The 19,129-nt window shown below is 42.4% G+C and overlaps 1 protein-coding gene across 3 annotated transcripts in view; it reads right to left on the bottom strand.

The window, feature by feature from the left end:
- DHX9 (DExH-box helicase 9) overlaps positions 1-18,743 on the bottom strand; it is a 41,038-nt gene extending 22,295 nt beyond the window's left edge. The window contains exons 1-13 of one of the 3 annotated variants that reach the window (XM_073356616.1): positions 18,634-18,743; positions 18,286-18,406; positions 17,206-17,346; positions 14,135-14,252; positions 13,775-13,887; positions 13,147-13,295; positions 8,920-8,966; positions 7,625-7,761; positions 6,695-6,784; positions 4,810-4,971; positions 1,697-1,774; positions 1,104-1,295; positions 35-176 (exon numbers count right to left, since the gene is read on the bottom strand). In XM_073356616.1, the coding sequence (XP_073212717.1) occupies positions 35-176; positions 1,104-1,295; positions 1,697-1,774; positions 4,810-4,971; positions 6,695-6,784; positions 7,625-7,761; positions 8,920-8,966; positions 13,147-13,295; positions 13,775-13,887; positions 14,135-14,252; positions 17,206-17,346; positions 18,286-18,396 (1,480 nt within the window). In that variant the 5' untranslated portion in view covers positions 18,397-18,406; positions 18,634-18,743. Of the gene's footprint in view, positions 1-34; positions 177-1,103; positions 1,296-1,696; positions 1,775-4,809; positions 4,972-6,694; positions 6,785-7,624; positions 7,762-8,919; positions 8,967-10,345; positions 10,438-13,146; positions 13,296-13,774; positions 13,888-14,134; positions 14,253-17,205; positions 17,347-18,285; positions 18,587-18,633 lie in introns of those variants that run through there. The other 2 variants (XM_073356617.1, XM_073356618.1) reach the window with 2 other exon arrangements.
- Between the last annotated feature and the right edge of the window lie 386 nt (positions 18,744-19,129).

Raw genomic sequence — 19,129 nt, 5'->3', positions numbered from 1 at the left:
TATTAGGCTGGTTGGGTAACAAAGCAATACAGACCTACAGTGCAGAACATCACACTGGCATGGGGGCGGGGAAGTACAGATTCAAATCGTACACTGTATCCACAGCTTTGCCCAGGTTCTTCTCCTCTCTCATATGACACACGCTCTGCCACAGAAACTGCACTGATCCTCCTGGGCTGAGAGGTGAAACATTTTTTGCACATTGTAAAGATGAAATTGTGCAAACTTACCTACTGCATAGACCTACAAGTACAGAGAGACTGGGGAAGTTAGCTGTGCTCTCTCCCCAAACTTTAATGTTGCAGGATAGTCATTTAAAGACAAATCGCATTGGTGAACACCCAAAAAAAGATGAGAACTACAATCCAAACTCTTAAAATACTCATGAAAGTACATTACTAACAACACTGGCTTGAGCCATGTATACTTTGGGCAGGAAATATGAAAGTTCTATACAGCTCTGCCAGTGCACCTCAAAACATTTCTATCTTAAGCAGACCCTGCTGCGCAATGTGAATAAATAGAAGCTCGGATTTAAGTCAGTAGCTGCTTCTAATGGACAGTATCACACTGCAGATACTGCAAGAAGCAAAACTACTTAAGCTGGGAATGACGGAGGAAACCAGATCACCAGAGAGGTGCAAGCTCAGTGTTTTCCTTCAAAAATGGTTCTTCTTGCATATGCCAGCTGATTTCCATATGCCCCCATATCCCTTATGTGCTGGATCCCATTCCTTCAGATAACCAATCAGTCTGACCTGCCCCACCTCTCAACTAGGATATTCCATTACTAAGTATCAGAAAGGACCGCACTATGTATACAAGTACAGAGTTTTCTGGTGCTCTCCACAAAGATTACTTCATCAAGTCTTATCAGATACCCACTGCAACATGAATCATTAAACATACACATGCATAGTGAGTTATGAATTTAGTGTAATCAGTGTAGCAGACGCTTCACAACTGTCTAGAATGTGATTTAGTTTCTCCAGCCTTCGTGAACTGTTTTAATTAAATTCAGATTTAATAGCATGTCCAGATGGGTATTTTATCCCAATCTACCATGAGACCTAAATAATTTCAATTTATAACTTGTTCCTCACTTGTGTTACTACAATGTTGCATTCTGCAGCTTTGCCGTTTTTGATGTATTCATCCAGGATGTATTGTGGAACCTGTGTGGTTTTGCCACAACCAGTGGCACCACGAATGACAACAACAGGACTGTGATGGATTGCATCAAGAATTTCAGTCTCAAATTTCTTCACAGGCAGTGTCTCCCTCTCTTGTAGGATCTGAAAAGAGACCCAGATCTTTCCTGTAATATTCAACAATCCAACCCATTCTGCTCCCTATCTACATCTTGACTCAGGATGTCCCACTCTTGCAAAACATGTACTCTACTCCCCATTAGTGGGATCTGTGAACCTGAGAGATCTCTTCCTGCAAAACCCATAATGGTAGCATTCTTGAACTTGGGCAAAACTTATTAAAGCAACCATTCCTACAGCAGTAGTGCCCCATGTCTCTGAAAGCACTTGCCAGCAATCCCGAGTAAAACCTACAATCCCCAGCAAAAAGAATGGTCTACTGCACTCAGAAAGAGAAGCAACTCCAGGGCTAGGGTGAAGAAAATTACAGCAAGCATTGCTTCTGCAAACTCACAGCATGCCAAAATCATAGGCAGCAGACTTACGCTCTGTAACTCTTGATCCTGCTCCAGGCGGTACATGAGATCATTTTTCAAGTCCATGCTTATCTGCTCTGGGGTGGCCTGGAAAGTACATGAAGGGTTAAGAGACTCATTAGGAAGATATCTATTTAAAATTTACCACAACTTATTTAAATGAAAATAACCACATTAATGCAATAAGAAGTTTAAGTGGTACTAATGCAATTTTACCACAATAACCTTAAGTCTGACCCATTACCTCTATATTCCCATCATCCAAATATTCAGTATTAAGTTATATGTGCAAATCTGTAGTTATAAAAAGATGCAGTCTGAACAAATCAGGAGTACACCATCAATATTACTTTGACAGTCCATTATCAGAAGACATCAAAATACCTGAAACTTCCAAAGACAGGATATGGGAACCGATGGACCAGTAGTTTGGTTGAATATTTAATCACAAAGATCACATGCAATAATCCTTCATGTTATGGCATTAGAATTCCATATGAAAGTTGATTTACGGGACAACAGGTTATTTCCCCTCATACCGCAAGAAGGGACTTGCTAGGTCTTCCTTGAGATCATCAGTAGAGATTCTCTTTGAGACACTGTGCCAAGTTGCAGCTTCCTACTCTACATAACTTTGGGTGCAAGAATATATTTAAAAAAAAAAAAAAAAGATGAAAATGGACTTCTAATTTGCAGTAAGAGGCCCTTTGGAAAAGGCTACTGTGATGTGCAAAGATGTGACGTTTTATTTTTTAAAGCTATGCTAGTGAGGACTTAGCTTCACCTTCTAATCAGTGATTACTGAAGAAAGCAGGCAATCCCAAAAGAAACAAGAGCTTTTCATCTAGTTCCCTGAGCTATCCTACCGTTTCTTTCCCTACCCAGACCAGCATGCTAAAGTTTGGATGGATCATTTTTCTAAAAAAAATGGAGTTTTCCCAGAAAGTTTTCAGTAACAGTCTAACTCTGTTTTAAGCCTAGATACAAATGCATTGTACTCTAACTGAATGGAAAAACTATACATCAAGGAACTGCTAAAGTGATCACTCTGATGGCAATCTTTCGCATGCATCATCCACAGATTAGCCATTCTGCACAAAAGGGCAGGATGCAGTAAAAACCTTAGCTGAACTACTACCTCCAATACCTAATAAGTAGGGCTGTCGATTAATCGCAGTTAACTCATGCGATTAAGTTTAAAAAAAAAATGAATTGTAAATAAAAAAATTAATCGCAGTTTTAATAGCACTGTTAATAAATTTCAACTGCTATTTTATGGTTTAACTATTTTTGGATGTTTTTCTACGTTTTCAAATATATTTATTTAAATTACAACACAAAATACAAAGTGTACAGTGCTGACTTTATATTATTTTTGATTCCAAATATTTGCACTGCAAATATTGATAAACAAAAGAAATTATATTCAAATTTTTCAGTTCACCTCAAACAAGTACCATAATGCAATCTCTATCGTGAAAGTGCAATTTACTAATGTAGATTTTTTTTTGTGTTACATAAGTGCACTCAAAAATAAAAATGTAAAACTTCAGCGCCTACAAGTCCACTCAGTCCGACTTCTTGTTCGGCCAATCACTAACACAAACAAGTTTGTTTATATTTACGGAGATAATGCTGCCAGCTTCTTATTTACGTCACCTGAAAGTGAAAACAGGAGTTCACATAGCACTTTTGTAGCTGGCACTGCAAGGTATTTACGTGCCATTCGTATGTCCCTTCATGCTTCAGCTACCATTCCAGAAGACATGCTTCAATGCTGATGACACTCCTTACAAAAATCATGCACTAATTAAATTTTGACTGAACTCCTTGGGGGAAGAATAGTATGTCTCCTGCTCTGCCATGTATTTCATATTACAACAGTCTTTGATGATGACCAAGCACATGTTCGTTTTAAGAACACTTTCACTGCAGATATGATCAAACACAAAGAAGGTACCAATGTGAGATTTCTAAAGATAGCTATAGCACTCAACCCAAGGTTTAAGAATAAGTGCCTTCCAAAATCTGAGGGGGACAAGGTGTGGAGCATGCTTTCAGGAGTTTTAAAAGAGCAACACTCCAATGCGGAAACTCCAGAACCTGAACCATCAAAGAAAATCAACGTTCTGTTGGTGACATCTGACTCAGATGATGGAAGTGAACATGCGTCGGTCTGTACTGCTTTGTATTGTTATCGAGCAGAACCTGTCATCAGCATAGATGCACGTCCTCTGGAATGGTGGTTAAAGATAAAGGGACATGAATTATTAGCACATCTGGCATGAAAAATCTCTCGCAATGCTGGCTACTGCAGTGTCATGAAAACATCTGTTCTCACTTTCAGGTGACGCTGTAAACAAGAAGCAGGCAGCATTATCTCCTGCAAATGTAAACAAACTTGTTTGTCTGAACAATTGGCTGAAAAGAAGTAGGACTGGGTGGACTTGATGGCTCTCAAGTTTCACATTGTTTTATTTTTTTTAATTACAAACATCTCAAACTTGCATATAATGGACTGTTGCTAGGGCCGTGTTTTGAAAAACAACGCATAATTGTTTCAGCCAAGCAAGCAAAGCTCAGGGAGGAGATAGGGACATAAACCGATCAGAAAAGTAGAACACAAGACTCTTGCGATGGGTATCCTATTTTGACCAGGTTATGCTGGTACTCAAGTCAAGCCAGCTGCATCCGCCAAGCCACCATTTCCTTTTCTTTACTAGGCCACTGTTCTCTATGTGGCTGGAAGCCATGGAAAAGCAGACTGGTAAGAAAGTGACACCTCCGTGGAGCAGTTTCTCCTTTTGAAAGCAGGATTCCTGGGGATTGGGAAGACAGGCTGAGAATAGTTATAAACTGAAATTTAAAGAAGCCTATATGCTTGCCTTATGAAATAGGGAACTGTTTAAGGGCTGCGAAGTGATAGTGTGAAACAAAATGGCCAAATAACAGGACAAGCAAGGGGCTGCTGTCAGACAGCCAAACCCAAAATCAGTTAAGTCAATCCAAGAAGTCCCATGGATTATCGGATCTTTCCTCAGAAACCTGGAAAAATGCATTTACAAGTTCCAGGAATATGAAAATAGGAACAGATCCATTCTAAGAAACAGCCTTAGACTTACATATGCCAGAGGACCCTCATCAATATTGCAGCTGGTCCAAGGGTTCCAGTTTGACTGAGGGGGTGACCATGGGACAACTCCCATTTGATTCTGTCTCACGGATGGTTCAAAATGGGCCAGCTTTCCAATGTTGAGCAAAACTGGACAGCTTGGATCTTCAGGCTACAAGTTCAGAAAAAAAAAAAAAAAGTTTAATTAAACTGGTAAGATTGATGGGGAAAAACAGTGTAATAAAGTGTCTGAACTATGGCTGTTGATTAATTGCAGTTAATTCATGCGATTAACAAAAAAATTAATTGCAGTTTTAATTGTGCTGCTAAACAATAGAATACCAATTGAAATTAATTATTTTTGGATGTTTTTCTACATTTTCAAATATATTTATTTAAATTACAACACAGAATACAAAGTGTACAGTGCTCACTTTATGTTATTTGATTCCAAATATTTGCACTGCAAAAGTGATAAACAAAAGAAATTATATTCAAATTTTTCAGTTCACCTCACACAAGTACCATAATGCAATCTCTTTATTGTAAAAGTGCAATTTACTAATGTAGATTTTTTGTGTGTTACATAAGTGCACTCAAAAATAAAACAATGTAAAACTCCAGAGCCTACAAGTCCACTCAGTCCAACTTCTTGTTCAGCCAATCACAAAGACAAACAAGTTTGTTTACATTTATGGGAGATAATGCTGCCCACTTATTTACAATGTCACCTGAAAGTGAGAAGAGGTATTTGCATAGCACTTTTGTAGCTGGCATTGCAAGGTTTTTATGTACCAGATATGCTAAACATGCGTATGCTCCTTCATGCTTTAACCACCATTACAGAGGACTTGCTTCCATGCTGATGACGCTCGTTAAAAAAAATGTATGCAATTAATGAAATTTGTGACTGAACTCCTTGCGGGAGAATTGTATATCTCCTGTTCTGTTTTACCCACATTCTGCCATAGATTTCATGTTATGGCAGTCTCAAATGATGACCCAGCACACGTTCGTTTCAAGAACACTTTCACTGCAGATTTGACAAAATACGAAGGTACCAATGTGAGATTTCTAAAAAAAATAGCTACAGCACTCGACCCAAGGTTTAAGAATCTGAAGTGCCTTTCAAAATCTGAGAGGGATGAGGTGTGAAGCATTCTTTCATAAGTCTTAAAAGAGCAACACTCTGATGTGAAAACTACAGAACCCAGACCACCAAAACCAAAAAAAACCAAACAACCTTCTGCTGGTGGCATCTGACTCAGATGATGAAAATGAACATGTGTTGGTCCACACTGCTTTGGATTGTTGTCAAGCAGAACCCGTCATCAGCATGGTGGTTGAAGCATGAAGGGACATATGAATCTTTAGAGCATTTGACACATGAGTATCTTGTGACACCAGCTACAACAATGCCATGTGAACACCTGTTCTCACTTTCAGGTGACATTGTAAACAAGAAGCAGGTAGTATTATCTCCAGTAAATGTAAACAAACTTGGTTGTCTGAGCGATTGGCTGAAAAGAAGTAGGACTGAGTGGACTTGTAGGCTCTGAAGTTTTAGATTGCTTTATGGAGTGCAGTTATTTGTACATAAATTTTACACCTGTATGTTCAACTTTCATGACAAAGATTGCACTACAGTACTTGTATTAGGTTAACTGAAATATACTATTTCTTATGTTTTTACAGAGCAAATATTTGTAATTAAAAAAGTGAGCACTGTAAACTTTGTATTTTGTGTTGTAATTGAAATGAATATATTTGAAAATGTAGAAACCATCCAAAAATATTTAAATAAATTGTATTCTATTATTGTTTAAATCGCACAATTAATCTCACGATTAATGTTTTTAATCGCTTGACAGCCCAAGTCTGAACCATACACTCACTTGTGGCATGACCTCAAGAGAAAGCTCCTGAATGATGCTATTCAGCTGATTTTCCAAATCAGGAGAGACCACCACTTCATAAGGCTCTACCTGTGAAATTAAAAATACTGTAATAAAACCCCAAGATATCCACAAAAAAAGGCTCGGCACAAGAACCTCACTGGAGAATATAATGAAACGCTAAGAGGCTTCTAAGGAGAGAGAAGTTAAAAGGGACACTGACAGCTCAGAACTCATATTTATTAAAGGTACTTTTTGTACAAAATGTAAGTTCAACAATAATCTATGCTTTTAAAAAAAACTGTTGTTTTTTTGTTTGTTTGTTAAAATGAACATGTAGACATTCCTTTCACTGTTTGCAATCAAAATACTGCAGTACTGTTAACACAAGAGAACCTGAAACTGATTGGTCTGCTGAGAAGTTAAATTAAGTTTGCCAGAAGCTGGGAATGGGCAACATGTGATGGATCACTTGATGCTTACACCAGTTCTGTCCATTCCCTCTGGGGCATCTGGCATTGGCCACTGTCAGAGACAGGATATTGGGCTAGACGGACCTTTGGTCTGACCCAGTATGGCCGTTCTTATGTTAAGTTGAAAAAATTATATTTTTTATTTTTAGTTTTACTATTCTAGAATGTGACCATGAATAAAACAAGCCCTTATTTTTCAATACGCCCGCATACCTCTCTGTTGCTCCAAGCGCGCATATGCACGCACACACACACACATAAATACACATGTAGTTACTTCTCTGTTCATCCCAGCCACTCATCTTTCCCCAGATCAAAATCAATTTCTGGTTCTGGACATCAGAAAATTGCATTGGCTTCCCAAGTTTAAACACAGAGCATAAGCAAGCAGGGACAAATTTACACCAGTTCACTGCTCCTTCTGACTCAGTATCTACTTCTCCTATAGCAGACTCACTGTTTCTCCTTCCTTCTTCTTTGTCTGCCCAGTGTAGGGCTCGATGACCCCAAGATGGTAGAGCTGTCTGACCAGGGACAGAGCACAGGACTGTGCTGCCAGCTTTTTGTTTGATCCATGCTCACGAGCAAAGATTCCTGCAGCACACAAACATTAAGGTTACAGTAGCCAATGATGCATGTTGTCTGTGTGGGTAAACAGCTTTAGCACAAGATAGCAATATGAAATGGGTTTAGTGGCTACTTAGAAGTAGGTTTCAGTAATGATCCCTACTGAGAAGAGGGACTCCCAGTTCCAGCCAGGCTGTAACCAACACAAGTAAATTAACAGTACAGTATTAATGATGGCAGGTTTACCTTACGGCATTCAGCCTACCCAGGCTTAACGGGGCTTTTTCACAACAGTTGTGAAAGCCAGGACTCCCTTACAGCACTCACCTGGACCAGGCTATGCTGCAGGCCCATTTTCAATTTCAAGCCATCAGTCTACAAATCCATAGAGACTTAACACTTGTTTTTCTTGTGTCTTCAAACACCTGACAGTTTGGTCATTTTATGCCACCACACTACATCAATTTTACTGCATTATGGACATTATAAAAAGATGATCAATTGACTGATGAAGTTTCTAATTGTGTAGATATCTGCTGTAAGTTGAAATCACAAGATTGAGACTTGTGTGCTTGGTATCTTTAAAAAAAAGAACCCACAAGTTTCTAACTAGCTGTCTTGAAATTGTGTAATTTTTGTGATTCTCCAGGGTTCCCCCTTCAACTCCCACCCATCTTCCTCCATCCTAGTCCCGTATATCTCTATCCTGGGTCACTGTCTAGATACTTAACCTGAGCAAGGTGGGTTCTTGAATGTTCCTAGTTCTAGCTCTTTGCTTGTTTTGGACTTTACTGCAATAGACTTCTATGAAGGCAGAGGCCAGCTCGTTAAAAATAATTTCTAAAAGCAATAATTCAAGCAGTGCAATAATACTAGATACCTGCATCCCTCAGGTGGTTGAAAGCCAAGAGTCTTAAGCTATTTCACTAACCAGACATATGGGTATTTGAAACCACCATACACTATGTAACCGGTTATCACAGGCCATCCCTTTACAGTGTACAAAGGAAAGGCCTATGTGTTTAGTGAACAAGCAGCTGAAAGGCTTACTGGGGCCCACTGGGGCACTGGCAGCAGTGCATTATTGCATGAAATACCATCCAACTAGTGTTGCATGTACTCATAATTATTCTCATGTTTCTCTGCTCTAAGACCCATAACTAACCAGAAAAGGAGGACACTTACTTCTGCCCAGCTGCTTGACATAAATGGTCATTTCTGCAATAAAGCTCCTGTAACACACAGAGAGACACAGTTAAGGCTTTCATTCCTGAGAGCGGCTGAACCCGACATTTCCAAGATGGCCAGGCTTTCCAACTGTTTAGACAAAGCTCATCAAAACTCAATTATAAAACAATTTCCTCAATTCTAGAACAAATGAAACATTAAACCTTAAAATGTGTTTTTCTCTGAAAACCCTTGTACCGTGACACCTTCTCAATTGTGAGATCTTCTCCCTGTGTATTTTGAGCAGTAGATTCATACTACAACAACTAATGACAAATACAATTCTAGTGCTTTTAATCCCATAAAAGCTAATTCAGCTGAGTGAACTGGATTCTAGTTTAACTGATCTATCAATTGTTCCAGTTGCAGATCCAGATTCTTCCCTTACTTGTACTCTATGCAACTTGACAGATAATGGGCAACATCAGGGGGCTGGGGGGGGGGGAGAGGAACAGTATTTGGACTGATATCCTAGTAAAATGCAGCTTAACTTTTGAACTGAAGAGTGACTTTGAAGGACTGGCAATTGGAAAAAAAAAAATCAGGTAATTTGAGTATGTCTGATCTGGACTCAAACACAGAAACCCATGTCCTCATTTTACAGGTACTTTTCAGGACAGAACCTTAAACTGACAGCACAAGACAACTATCTGATGAGCCCCAAAGAGGATGGATTTGGGAGGGGCGGTTGGATATCTTCACTTGTTTACCCCAGATTCAAGGTATATATGTTTGGACACAAGAACAGGCTCCTATCCTGCCTGGAATCAAGTGGTGAAGTGTGACCAAATAGGCAGATAACAGAGTTGCCTTTGTATTGTAGTCAACAGTTCTGTTAACAAGATTCCTATATGCTGTACCGCCTAACACTGAAATCTAGAGCAATCTGCTCAGACTGCCCTCATTTCCATGTGTTCTGGCTTTGCCTTCAGTCAGAACACAAACATTCGGACTGCTAACCATATAGCAAACTCGTTAAAGAGACTACTGGTACATTGATTAAGGCTGTGATTTTCAGAGAAGCTTAAGGGAATAAGACACCCAACTTCCACTGAAATTCAATGGGCATTGGGCACCTACCTCACAAGTTTTGGCTTTTTTTTTTTTTTTTTTTTTAAATCACAGCACAAATGCGTGTTCGAAGATTAGAAATTAAAACCATGTTGTTATAACTTTGGGTTTAAACTTGCAAATCTGATCCAAGGTGTTTGGGCTCTAACGGATGCAGTTCCTCTCTGAAAACTATGCCTCTGGTGCTTCCACTGCTGCAGGCAGAACCTTGCAGCTAGGACATGGCCTTGATTTCTCGCTGTAAATAAAACAAAGGTTAGGTGAGGCTTTAAGTTCAATGTTAGACTCCTTCCTGCACCACCAGTGAACTGACCTTCAGGCACAGCGGCTTCATGAGTCAAAGGCCACTGGCTCTCAGGGATACATCAGCCACCCTTTCATTAATGACCGATGCCAGTATGTTTCTCAGCCAGGCTTATAGTCAGCACTCAATCTCATTCTCCTCCACCTAAGGGGGGAACAGCGACACCAGAAATCAGTTTACAATAGACTCCCATGTGATTGCTTAGTTCGGCCTAAGCAGAAGCACATGTGTGAATGAACACAGATCTCTGGTGTCGCCGTCTGCTACCCCTTTCAGCATGAAACAAGAGCAGCAATGCTGTACCCTGACTGCCAGTGGAGCCCCAAAAAGGTAAAAGTCTCATCCCATCATTTGCTAAAATACTCATTTTGTATTCTGTGCACCAGAAGTTCTACATTTACATTCCTGTCACTCAAAATAAACCCTCTTGATTCCAAATGTATGCTATTATCAAGTACTTGTACCCACTCAGTTTTGAAGGGACAGTGACAAAAAAATCCACTGAAGATACATATTTTGCCTTTAAAATTCCTCACTTATGGAAGCGTAAAACTGACACTCGATATAAAGAATATTAAAAAAAAAAAATCAGAACTGGCAAGTTATACATAGACTTGGAAGGATTACATTTTTATTGGTAAATGTCAGCAAGTTTAGATTTCATCATACACATACAAATGGACAAAAGACATTACCATCAATGATAATCAAAATTTACAGATATGCAAAGTAAGAAAAATGCTGCCTGAGAACTTACAAGGAAAATAAGCTTAAATCAAACTGTCTCTTGACATGTGATATTTACAATTAGTGTTTGGTTTCTAAAGCTTTAACTCTCTGAATCTCAGTGTCTGCCATTAAACAACTGTTTGACAGACTCAGTTTTGTACAACTGAAAATTTAAAAACATTGATATTGTGTCAAAATTATTTTAAAAAAATCGAAAATTGAATTCTGCCAAGCCTAGATATACGTGAGGATTGTGCTTCCTGAAAATACTATCACCCCACTTCTGCAATTCAGAGAGATAGTGCAACTATTCCTCTGCTTTTACTGTATATATACCAGAAGGATTAATCTAATATGCAAATTTACTCCTGGCCTCTAATATCAGAATAGGTCTGAAGAGTCAGATGCACTGCAACAGGTTTCTCTCACAATCCACTCTCTTTCCAACATGCTGATCCACGTGAGAGTAATCCATACGAGCCTTCCTGGGAGTAATAAATACTACACCCTGGAATGCTCTCTGGAAGAACAGCAAGCAGGCTGAGAAACATACTAGCACCAACCACTACCCCCACTTTCCTCAACTACATGGATTTTAAGGTCTCCACCCACAAGGGACCCGTACCACCACATACACTAACAGCAACCTGCAGATAACAGAAGTAAACAATCTGCTGAACAACACTTAGAACTTGAATTTTATATGTACTCAGTAGTTACAGTTAGTCCTCACCCCACTCATTTGGGAGAGGTAAGTGCCCAACATTTGGAAACTGAAATGGAAGTGAACTGACTTGAAGCAATGGCAATACAAGGTTTACATGAATACCAGGATGTCTTGGTGTCAAACACATAATGTGTTCATATATCTGAAAAAGATTTTTATGAAATTTCCCACCATTAACAGGAATTGACTGGAGAGGTACTTCAGAGTTCCTGGCAATCTTCTGTAAGTAGATCAAGGGATATTGGAATTAGAGAAAACAAAAATCCAGCTGTCTCTTGATAATAGCATAACCTTCGGAGAACACATTTGGGATGGCAAAGGGCACAGCACCTTTCAAAAGGCTTATCTATACAGAACTGATGTATTAGAAAACAAAGTATAATAGCGTTTCTCACCACAAAATGATTCTAGTAAGATAGAAAACAGACTTTCCCTGCCACAAAAAGTTGTTTTTTTTTTCAAAAATGTGAGAGTCCCAAGTTTGGATGAAAACTCAAACTTGTGAATTTTTCCACAGAATGGAAATAATTCCATTTCAGAAGAACTGAAATAGTATTTTTCAGCTTGCTGCCTCACTCACCAGGGAGCCAAACAGCCTAGGATCCTGACCGGTTGGCAGGAAACCAGGCTGGCCAGCCTTCCTGGTTTCTGCCAAAACTTTCAATACAATCAACACATTCCCACAGAACACTGATTCCATTGAATCAGCATATTTCAATGGAAATTTTCAACCAGCTCTATCAGTAACAATTGTTAAGTATCCATTAGATACATTCCCTGCTTAACCTAATTTAAGCATTACACATTAACATGTCCTTAATGTATTTTATAGTGAGTAGCACAAATGATTATTTACTGCTGAGACAACTGCCTAGCAATCAAACTGAGACCTCTCAGTTAACCAGATCATAGCAATATTACCACTATAAAGTGCAAAGCAAAAGGCATTTCTTTAAGCAAGTGCCAAAACTACCAGACAAACATTTCTCCACAGTGTCATCCATATCCCAGTGCCAAGGATCTCTTCCCCCTCCCTCCCAAGGTCCAAAAGCACAGACGCCATTCTTCTAACACATTGGATAGGACACTGCAAAGCCAAATACACTTTTTAAAATCAACTTAGAAAGGAAAAAAGGAGCTGCTGAAGATTAACATGAGGCACAATCCCCTCTTTCCAGGGACTACTCCTCATTGGCTTTTTTTAAGAGCTGCTGACCAAGGAACAAAAGCTTTCCCACACAGGACTGCAGAGTACTACAAACTAGATAAATAGGATAGCTCCCAGAAAGGATTCCTCTTGCCCATGAATGTTTCTAACCCTTGTTACAGAAGGATATGAGTGAAACTAGCAAACCTGTTGTGATCAGGCCCCACTTGAGTGTATTTATATTCTCCCTGGACCTTCTCCTTTTGGAAAAACTGGTTCAGACGCGCCTTAGCATTCTCCAAGGTCCAATTTCCATGAAGACCAGCATTTAAGTCCACTTCTTCTGACTCCAAGGTCTAATATTGAAAACAATTTAAATTTACTGGCTCTAACTGTAAATGTTTGTTACAAGTATGTTTAAAACAAAATTTACAAGTCAAGTTTCCTAATTGGTCAGTGTGCCAAAGAATAGTCAGGAATTTTCACAAGAAATCAAAGTGTCTTTAGGGCCTCAAGACTATTTCCTCAGACTGCAACAGCAAAGAGTCTGTATAAACAATATAAATGTTGATATGACGACAATCTAACCGTCAGTGTACCCAGAATTATTCTGTTACTAATTTAAGATAGTAAATTAGTTACAGTAGTTAGCAGTTTGTTGGATGTTAACAGTAACCAGATAGTTCCTTCACTGATAAATCTTCTGCCAGTTAAAACATTACAAAATACTGAACTCCTAAAAATTACAAGCACGGCTGCAAATTCTAATCAATAATTAATGGGTGTTGAAAATACTTGTTTCAGAGCTAAAGTAGAATTAGATAGGTTAACTTACAGCCTGTGCCTCCTGCTCCTCTTTCCTTGAATAGTAATCCTTCAGATTGGCTCCACGGTCCCACTGAGCTCCACCATAGCCAGAGCTTCCAACTCCGGCAGCCGGACCACCACCTAAGGGGGGGAAAAGAAGGTTAACCCCTCTCCTAACAATTGCGAGATGCATGCTGAGAAGTCAGGTGCTCTAAAGAGGAAAGATAAAAATTTGAACTATTCCCGGCCAAGCCTCCGAAATACTCAACTACTTTTAGTTATCTTCTTTATGAAGAAACACACATAGGAGACAAAGATACTATAAGGTAAAATATGTATTACACACACGTATATATAAAATGTAAGTTACAGATATTCAAAGTCTTACCTGTTTCACTCTTCAGTGCCAAATGTGGAGGAAGAGGTCCGCCCAGAGTAGAAACACGTTCACCAGCATCTCCCCGTGCTTCAGGCACTATTCCATCCGGAGCATCAGCAGCTCCTGCCTGGAGAAGGGAAACTGCCCATGAATGGCAATGCCACCAACTTCATATAAAACGACAGAACTTTTCATTCAACCCTCATGTCAGAAAATTTGTCATACAATTTAAAGATATGTTTGTTATAGAACATTGTTGTCAGAAGCTTCCATTTAAAACATTTAAAAAGCTTGACTGCTGAGCATTTAAGCGCTTTCAGGGGTCCTACTGAAACTCACAATTTAACATTCCTAGTTGCTTCAGGCGACAGGAAAAAAGTGAGCTTATGGTCCATGGCTTATATAGCCATGATAAACAAGATACACTGAATGCACTGTATAATTACACACAAAAACCTATGTTAAAAGAACATTATTAATATTGCAAAAATCAAGCATTCAAACGTTAAGCAGTTAGCTAGACAATCTTAATTCAGCCCCATTATATACATGCATTATAACAGTCTAATTACACAGTCACATATGCTCTAATAAATTGGTTAGTCTCTAAGGTGCCACAAGTCCTCCTTTTCTTTTTACAGTCACATATAGTTTTCCCACAGGACCCCAGCCCACTCAGTTAGCAGAAAAGATCTCCTCTAGGAACGAATCATGGTTGTGTTGTGAAGGAGATTTGGCTGTAAGACACCATTCTTCATTTGCTGTAGAAGTTGGAAAATGAGAACCTATTGCGGTTTCCAGAACACAGCGGGCCTAAGCCCACCGGTAGCTAAAGGCCCTCCCCAGGCTAAGGCAGAGGGAGACAGTGAACCTAGGCCACAACTGAATACTGGGAACAACAAATGAAAAAAACAGGGATGGGAGTGAAGGTTGTAGTGTGAAAAATCAGGGAACTGGAAGGGGACCCCAAGCAGAGAACCACTGACAGCACCCAGACCGCTCAAAGACATCCAAGGAGTCAACGGACACTGCCCAGAGGAAAACTGCTCACAAACATGACTGCACGAGGGATCAGAAGTAGGCCCCACAGTCGCAGAGCAACCCCCGGCAAACCCCTGCCCCCGGCAAATTCCTCTTCTGACCATCTTGGCCAGCACCATTACAAGGTGCAGTGAATGAGTCAGGGAACTGAAGAAAGATACAGTCTCATGGTTAGGGCAGGTGAATGCTGCCTGGAGAAACAGATTCTAGCCCTGCCTCTACCAGAGAGTTCTTACATGATGCTACGCAAGTTACTTAAACCAAACTTTTCACAGGTGGTCATTAACTGAATGTTCCTCAATTTCTGAGTGCCTGACTTGAGACCCAGGGTCTGATTTGTAGAAGTACTGAAGTCAATGGGAGCCTGTTTTATAATGCTAACTATTCTGAAAAGACAGGTCCCAGGGGCCTCAAAATGGGCACTCAAGATTAGTGACTATTCTTGACCCTAATCTCTCTGTGCCACAATTCTCCATCTGTAAAATAGGGTAAGATGACCCTCCCATCTCACAGAGGTTTCTCAGGTGCTGCCAACCCTGCCTATAATAAATCAGGGCTTGAAAAATTCACTCACCAGTAGTGAGCAGGAAGCTTTTCCTGATGAATAGGATGATCAAAGCTACCAATTTCTTCTGATCACAAACTTCCATTAAAAATAATCTTCATAACTATGGGGTCTAGACTCTAACCAGGCAGAAATGGTACAGTACCGCTTGCCTGGGTCTACAGACTGCTCCAGTGCCTCAGCAAAGCTATGAGCAACAGACCAAAAGACAAGATTACCATCAATTTACAGCTGATATTCAGTGTTCTGTGGCAAAGACATACTTGACACTTTTACATCACAATTGCTTGACCAAACTATGACCAGTGCCAGCGGTATCCAAACGAAAAGACAACCCAAAAGCAGCAGAAAGCCACTGCTTCCCAGGAAAAGGGCAATATGGCAGAGGATCTTAAATCCATTCCTGGTTTCATTACACAGTGATGAAAAATAGCTTATAAAACTATTAGAGCAGTCATAAGAGACTGGCTCCTGCAATCTCCTCCAGTATTGTATTCCTAGGGGAATCCTGCACCAAAAAATTAAAAATTCTACATATTTTATTTGTCAAAGTAACAATATAAATCACAACAGTTTCAATTATTTTTGGTCATTTATTTCAAAATACCTGTCAGCAAGAATGTCTGTAACAATACAGACAACAAAAAAGAGTCAGGAAATGTTTTTTGACAAATAGATTCCTTACTAGGCATATTAATATAGAACTCTGAGTAATAATTCATTTAAACTACAATACAGAACCATATTTCCCGCACCCCTCAGAAGCGATGCAAAGACTTTGGGGAGTCAGGAGTAATGGAGGAGCTGAGGGAGAGGGAAGTAAATTGCTGAGAAGGAGCCTGGGTGCGAACTTGGAGGGTTGTTGGGTATGGGTGGGAAAAGTACAGAACAGGGAGGGATTGTTAGGGAACTTCCCCCATGCAGACCCTGGCTGACCCCTAGCCTCTTCCATTCAGTCAGGCACATCTGCCCCTTTCCCCATGTGTTCCTGCACCCCTCATGTGTTCTTGCACCCCCTGTCCAGGTGTTCCTCCATCCCCACTCAGACACCCACTCTTCCCCATCCCCATGTGGTCCTGCAACCCTCCCCGTGTCCCTGTACCCCCAACCAGCCACTCCCTTGTCCCTATGTAGCCGTGCACCTCCACATTCAGCCCCTGCCCTAGTCTGTCCTCTCCCACTAGTCCTTATGAGCCCGCCTGCCCCCGCCCCCAGCAGCCCCATGCTATCTGTCTCCCCATAGCTCCTGTTCCTGGGTCTTCTACTTCACCTCAGGCTGAGGTGGAAAGCCTGGGTCTTCTACTTCACCTTAGGCTTTCCCCTTCCAGGAACAGTGGCTCCTACATTTAGATCCAGAGGTCCCAGGTTCAATCTCTGCTGCTAACAACCTACTTAGCAGCACAACATTACAAGTTACCTCCTGAGAGGATCAAACCTGCTCTCCTCCGTGACAGATGCGGACAAAGATACTTACCCCTAAAGCTGGAATTTCTTCACTCTTGATTTCATTCAACCGAACTAAGTAATTAAGGAAGTCCCTAGCAGCATTGCTCTGTGCATCTTTCTTGTTTGTGGAATTGCCCATTCCAGTGTAGTTAAAACCTTCCACCCGAACCTGCAACAGACAAAAAAATGACTCTCAGGTAAGTGTTTACAACACCAAAACCTCACCATGTGAATACCCAACCAATTCCAGTGGACTCTCAATCAACATGGAATCTCAGCTCTTTCTATTCACTCCTGGCTCCCTTACTAGTTGAGCATCTTCCCCAGAGCAGATAGCTGGGTCTCAACTTTTTAAGTGCTAGCGGCTTTTAGCCATGCCAGAGGCTGTGCACATACCCTACACCCCCTCCCCATTATTTCTTTTCTGCTTCATTGGGCAGTAAGTCATTCAGGATGTCAACATTTTTATTGGAACAACAGCTAGGGCTGAAATGGGGTTTATTATGCTGGCACGTGTTACTGCTTGCCTCAACCAGTTCTTTGCTCTATAGAGAAATTGAGCATAGGGCCTGGTTTTGGTCAGCCAACAAACGTGAAGTGGCAGAAGCCGGCTAATTACACTAATAAGGCCCCTCATTGTAAATCAATGAATTGTCCACGGTGGTGCATAAATATTAGACACAATACATGAAAGGGCCAAGCCTGTAAGCAGAGCCACCCAGGCACCGCTCCTACTTTTTAGGGTGAGAAAGGGGAAAAGGATGAGGTAGCAAAATGGCCGTGGAGCCAATGCTCCTTTCCCTGGCGTGGGGCTGTACGCAGACGGGGGACAGGGAGCGGGTGTCCATGCCGGGCGGCGCGGACGGCATCCTTGACTGGCCCCTTAACTTCGACTTGCGCAGCTAAACCCCAGGGCCGGCCCCGCCCCGCCCCGCCCCGCGCGGTTACACCCCGCGCCTGCGGCTGCGGCTGCCGGCCCAGTGTACGGAGACAAGCCACGCCGGCCGCGGCGCCGCTCTACGTGCCGCCGGGACCGGGACCGGGACCGCGCCGACGCTGCGGTGAGGCGCCCGCGCCCCCGGCCAGCCCGCCGCGCCCAGGGCCGCACCTCACACATGAACTTCTGCCGGTTCTTGTTGCCCACGGCGCGGATCTCGTAGGTCGGCGTCACCTTCCTCTTGCCGCACCAGGCGTACAGGAAGTTCTTCACGTCCCCCATGGCGCGGCCTCTGCGGGGACAGCGCGACCGTTAGCGCCGCTGGGTCAGGGCCGGGAAGCGGGCAAGAGCCGCGCGCCTCTCCAGCAATGATGGGGGAGAGCGCAGCTCCTAGCCAACGACGGCGCATGCGCACAAGCAAAACGCGGACTGCGCACTCTATCAGGCCCCTCTTCTGGACCCAGCCCCTCCCCTCCCCTCCCCTCCCCTCCCTCCTACAGCGCATGTGCGCGCACGTACTCGCCCCCCCGTAGAGAGCGGAGGCGCTCGTCCTTCTCCCCGAGACTCTCAGCCTCTACCCGGTGTCGGCTGGGGGGCGAAGCACCTCGCTCGCTGAGCGCCACAAAATGGTGGTTGCGGGGCGCATGCGTATAAGGGGTATCAGCAAAGGCCACCACGGCCGAAGGCAGGAAGCCGCGCCCCAGGGTGGCCGGCCGGCCGCAGGCCTAGTTCCGGGGCCCGTCCCTCCACGCCGCCGGCGGGGCCGCTCTCAGCGTGGCCGGTCCGAGCGGGGAGCCTAGACGCCCGCCGCTGGAGCGCAGGGCCAAGGCGCCCGAGCCCGGCGCTGCAGCTGCGCGCCCCGGTGCGGTCCTGCCCGGGAGGCAGCGGAGCCTGAGCCCCTTCCCGGCCCGCTGCTGTGCTGGGGCGGGCTGCTGGCGGTTCGCTCTGGGCACGAGCCCGACCGTGCAGGCAGCCCCGGGCTGGCGGGAGCGCTCGGGCCCTGCTGCTCCCGGGG

This window comes from Lepidochelys kempii, chromosome 8 (genome assembly GCF_965140285.1).
Source record: "Lepidochelys kempii isolate rLepKem1 chromosome 8, rLepKem1.hap1, whole genome shotgun sequence".
In the NCBI taxonomy this organism is placed as follows: Eukaryota; Metazoa; Chordata; order Testudines; family Cheloniidae; genus Lepidochelys; species Lepidochelys kempii.
Note: the sequence above shows the minus strand (reverse complement) of the source record. Positions and strands in the feature narration are given on the sequence as shown.